The sequence below is a fragment of the Rana temporaria genome, chromosome 4 (assembly GCF_905171775.1).
Source record: "Rana temporaria chromosome 4, aRanTem1.1, whole genome shotgun sequence".
NCBI lineage: Eukaryota > Metazoa > Chordata > Amphibia > Anura > Ranidae > Rana > Rana temporaria.
The window spans coordinates 410,045,623-410,051,622 of NC_053492.1; the positions used below are offsets into that span (position 1 = coordinate 410,045,623).

Genomic DNA, 6,000 nt, shown 5'->3' on the forward strand with positions numbered 1-6,000 from the left:
AACATGGGGGGTGATAGTGGTAATTCAGCATCAATCGCCTACAAAACCTAATGCCGCGTACAGACGGTTGTTTTTTGTGATGAAATAAAACAACGTTTTAAATCATGAAATAAAACGACGTTTTAGATACTTCATTTTCAAAAACGACGTTGCCTACACACCATCGTTTTTTCAAAATGCTCTAACAAAGCGCGGTTACATTCAGCACTCTTTTCCATTGAAGCTAGCTTCATAACTTGCTTCTGAGCATGCGCAGGTTTAATAACGTCGTTTTGCCCACACACTATCATTTTGATTGACACAAAAAACGACATTTTGAAAAACGACACAAAAAATTCAAGCATGTTCGAATTTTTTTTTTGTCGTTTTTCAGAAGACATAAAACAACGTTTTCCCCACACACGGTCATTTTAAATGACGTTTTTAAAAACGATATTTTTTTTCATCACAAAAAACGACCGTCTGTACGCGGCATAAGTTGCCCACTGATCTTATTTTCCAGGCATAGGACCAGTTTTCAAAAAAACAGTCCCTGGTAATTCTGTCTGTAAAAATGACTGATTTAGGAAATAAACACTGCTACCAGTTATTAGTAGAATTATTTGTATGGTTATTGTTAGTAGTGCTGTTATTTATATTCACTGGGGGTTATTTACTAAAGCTGGATGGTGCAAAATATGGTGCAGCTCTGCAGAGAAACCAATCAGCTTCCAGGTTTTATTGCCAAAGCTTTATTGAACACGCTCAAGTTAGAAGCTGATTGGCTATTATGCACAGCTGCACCAGATCTTGAGTGCAACAGTTTTAGTAAATCTCCCCTATAGTGTTGTTATTATTATTATTAATTGTATTGTTCTTACTTATTATTATTATTATTATTATTATTATTCATATTATTATAATTATTACTTTAATTCTTAAATAAATCTTCAATGTAACTCTCAGTACCTATTACCTATGCTTGCTATTATGTTTTCACATTAATATTTTAAAGACTATTATTGATATTACTATTTATTATTCTTTAATTAATATTTGTTATGTAAATCATAACACTGATTATTTTAGAAATTGTGGCATTAAAAATAAAATCATACACCTGGTCCTTTCATATGGTATTAAAAAAAAAAAAAACACAAAGGGACTATGACACCAGAGACATGCAGCAATTTAGTTATTAGATATAAAGTATTGTGTCACCCATAGGTCCATCTTGAATATAATTACAATGAAATACGCATGGCTCTCCAGTATCAGCCATTTTGGGTAATTATCTGCACTGTTAAATCAAATAAAGAGATTTTTTTTTTAGAGTTGTAATCTGTACACAGCTTTAGATTTGAGTATTAAAATCAAAAGTTACAAAATCATTTATTTTCCACTTCTGGTTACTTGGCATAGTAGACATAAATCTAAAAAGTAATGGTGATTTTTACATTGCCTAAGTCTGATCTACAACACTGTGATATATGATATATTAGCTTTAAGCACACTTGTTTAGCAGCAGCCTGTCCCTGGAATGGAGTTTCTACTGGAGAAGATAAAGGTTGTAAGTCAGCCATCAAAGTCCTGCAGCTCCTGTTTATATCCGACAAGAAATATTCCAAACATAATGCTCTGTTCTGTTTACTACACAAGAGTGGTTATCCCCATTACAGCGCCATGCAGCTGCTCTATCAGTGCGATTGCTTACATGCGATGCCCTCATTACACGTGGCTGTTTTCTAATGAAGAAATTAGAGCTGAAACCAGGCCCATCGCACTCCCATCCCCAGCAAAGTGCCCTTTATTGCTCTGACACTATGCAGATTCCAGCACTCCGACACAAATTGCTTCATCTATTTTAATATACGAATATGGTTAATTACCACGATGCTCCATCAGCTGATAAACAGTGCGATTAAAATTATGAGTGATAGCCGCATCCCTATAACATTATAATGATTGAGAGTGATTACCGATTATTATCAGGCAGGAGTAGAGAACTTTCCAAATACCAGTATCAGTGTATGCTGGCCCAATGGTCTGAGGACCTGGAACCAGGAGCATCCAATTGTGTTTGCTTGTTACTAAATGATGCTGCCAATTATTATACAAATATGATTTGTTTACTGATATATAGATAGATAGATAGATAGATAGATAGATAGATAGATAGATAGACAGACAGACAGACAGGTATATAGATAGACAGATAGACAGACAGACAGACAGACAGACAGATAGATAGATAGATAGATAGATAGATAGATAGATAGATGGATAGATAGATAGGCAGATCGATAGATACATACATAAAGAGATATATGACAGATAGAAAGATAGATAGATAGATAGATAGATAGATACAAACATACATAAAGAGATCTAAGATAGATAGATACATACGAACATACATACCATACATGCATACATACATAAAGAGATCTACGACAGATAGATAAATACATACATACATACATAGATAGATAGATAGATAGATAGATAGATAGATAGATAAATAGATAGATAATATGTAATTAGATAGAGAGATAGATAGATAGATAATATGTAATTAGATAGAGAGATAGATAGATAGATAGATAGATAGATAGATAGATAGATAGATAGATAGATAGATAGATAATATGTAATTAGAGAGATAGATAGATAGATAGATAGATAGATAGATAGATAGATAGATAGATAGATACATAAAGAGATCTATGATAGATAGATAGATAGATAGATAGATAGATAGATAGATAGAAAGATAGATAGATAGAATGTAAATAGATAGAGAGATGGATAGATAGATAGATAGATAGATAGATAAATAGATATATGATAGATAGATAGATAGATAGATAGATAGATAGATCTTGAATCTTGAAACCAGAATTATTTAATCAGTTTTGCCCATTACTAAATGATACTGGCTATTCTTGTACATATATGATTATTGTACTTAGATTCGATCAATAGAGATAGATAGATAGATAGATAGATAGATAGATAGATAGATAGATAGATAGATAGATAGACAGACAGACATATCGATAGATAGATAGATAGATAGATAGATAGATAGATAGATAGATAGATAGATAGATAGATAGATAGATAGATAGATAGATAGATAGATAGATAGACATCTAGATGCCAATTTCAGTATATCCTGGTCCAGTGGTCTGAGATCTTAGTTTAGACAGATAGAGACATACATACATACATACATACATACATACATAAATACATACATAGACCTAAGACAGATAGATAGATACAAATCTAGATAGAAATGCCAATTTCAAAGTAACCATTTAACCACTTTTGCTTATTAATAGGTGATAATCATTATTATTATATGATTATTTTACCTATTTATGATAGATCGATAGTTAGATAGATAAAAATGTTGATACAAATGCTTCTTTCAATTCATGTTGGTCCAATGGTCTGAGAACTTGGAACCAGAACCAAAAAGATACATACACAAATAGATCATTAATGTTTACATGCATACATAGATTTATAATAGATAGATAGACAGACAGATAGAGTAGAAATCTAGATGCTTTACTAGTGATACTGGCCAATTAATATACAAATATAATTATTACTACTTATATAAGAAAGAAAGAAAGAAAGAAAGAAAGAAAGAAAGAAAGAAAGAAAGAAAGAAAGAAAGAAAGAAAGGAAGAAAGTTTGATAGATAGATAGATAGATAGATAGATAGATAGATAGATAGATAGATAGATAGATAGATAGATAGATAGATAGATAGAATAGAAATCTAGACACAAGTATCAGTGTATGATGTTCCAATGGTCTGAAAACTTAAAACCAGAACTATCCAATTGTTTTTGCTCATTACTAATTTCTACTGCAAATTATATATAAATCGTATATTAATTAGATAGATAGATAGATAGATAGATAGATAGATAGATAGATAGATAGATAGATAGATAGATAGATAGATCGATCTGCAATGGATAGATAGAATAGATAGTTAATAGATAAGATTCTATTTGATTTATAAAGTAATGTATTACAATTAGACAGATAGTTCTACAATAAATAGAATAGATGTAAGGAGAGATCATGGATCTGATTTCTGGTTCTTGTAGAAGGTGATGGGAGAGCTGTGCCTGGTCTCTATACCCCATAATAATAATAATAATAATAATAATAATAATAATAATAATAATAATAATAAGGAGATGGGTCTCTCTCTACAGAGAGGATATGAAGTAAGTTTGTGATCTCTGTGCATTGCACAGTGTGGATGGTAGTAGAGCTCAGATATGGGGTGTTCATATTGCCCATATAGGGATCAGTAGGGATATGTAGGGTGTATAGGGATCAGTAGGGATATGTAGGGTGTATAGGGATCAGTAGGGATATGTAGGGATGTGTGAGGGATGTAGGGATGTGTAAGGGGTGTGTATGATATGGAAGGTGTATAGGGATCAGTAGGGATGTGTAAGGGGTGTGTAGGATATGGAAGGTGTATAGGGATCAGTAGGGATGTGTAAGGGATCAGTAGGGATATGTACAGTGTATAGGGGTCAGCAGGGATATGTAGGGATGTGTCAGGGATCAGTAGGGATATGTACAGTGTATAGGGATTAGTAGGGATATGTACAGTGTATAGGGTCAGTGGGGATATGTATAGGGATTAGTAGGGATATGTACGGTGTATAGGGATTAGTAGGGATATTTACAGTGTATAGGGTCAGTAGGGATATGTACGGTGTATAGGGGTCAGTAGGGATATGTACGGTGTATAGGGGTCAGTGGGGATATGTATCGTGTATAGGGATCAGTAGGGATATGTATAGGGATTAGTAGGCATATGTACGGTGTACAGGGATTAGTAGGGATATGTACAGTGTATAGGGGTCAGTATGGATATGTACAGTGTATGGGGGTCAGTAGGGATATGTACGGTGTATAGGGGTCAGTAGGGATATGTATAGGGGTCAGTATGGATATGTACGGTGTATAGGGATTAGTAGGGATATGTACAGTGTATAGGGATTAGTAGGGATATGTACAGTGTATAGGGGTCAGTGGGGATATGTATAGGGATCGGTAGGGATATGTACAGTGTATAGGGATTAGTAGGGATATGTACAGTGTATAGGGGTCAGTGGGGATATGTATGGTGTATAGGGGTCAGTGGGGATATGTATAGGGATTAGTAGGGATATGTATGGTGTATAGGGGTCAGTATAGATATGTACAGTGTATAGGGGTCAGTATGGATATTTATAGGGATTAGTAGGGTGTATAGGATATGTAGGGATCAGTAGGAATCACACACACATGACTACCAGGTAATATAGAAGGGAGGGATGGATGGAGGGAGGATTTTTACCTTCCTGGCCCCAGTAAATCCATATTGTTGGGCGAGTTGTGTGGCGTCTGTCGGGTCTCCTCCTGGTTGTAAGTCCACCAAGTATTGTTGGGTGAGGAGAGCGGAGTGGGCAGAGTGGGCGATGTACTGTATGAGCAGCAATGCCGCCAGCAGAGCCCGGAGCGGGGAGCTTCCTCTCATGTCTCACTTTGTGTGGGGAGGTGAGGGGAGAAGACAGGAGAGGAGTCAGGAGAAGAGAGGAGTGGAGAGGAGATGCCGGAGCTGTGTAGTAGTCGGTGGGGATCCTCCGTCCCTCCTCAGTACATGTCTCCGCTCCGCTCTATGTATGTGAGATTACTTCTGATGCCAAATCTGCATCCGGGCTCCTCCTCACATCTACTATTCATCTCATCCTCCGAGCCTGGACCAAGGCGGGTCACGTGCGGGGGACTCCCAGCCAATCATAAGGAGGCAGGCAGAGCGCGGCTCCCCTCCTCTGTCAGGCGCCTCATTAGTGCCCAGCAGCCGGAGGAGTCCTGATTCAGCACCCTGGAGAATTCCTTCATGTCTGTCCTCTGCCAGGAGGGGAGACCCAACGGGGACTGCCACACACCGAGGAGGATGGGGACAACTCCAGGGCTCACACTACTCCACAC

The 6,000-nt window shown here is 36.4% G+C and overlaps 1 protein-coding gene across 1 annotated transcript in view; it reads right to left on the bottom strand.

Annotated features, from left to right (window-relative positions):
• The window catches only part of PCSK2 (proprotein convertase subtilisin/kexin type 2), a 243,851-nt gene extending 238,104 nt beyond the window's left edge, over nt 1-5,747 (bottom strand). Inside the window, exon 1 of the mRNA XM_040351270.1 lies at nt 5,366-5,747. Within this exon, the coding sequence (XP_040207204.1) occupies nt 5,366-5,545 (180 nt within the window). The 5' untranslated portion in view covers nt 5,546-5,747. The remainder of the gene's footprint in view (nt 1-5,365) is intronic.
• Between the last annotated feature and the right edge of the window lie 253 nt (nt 5,748-6,000).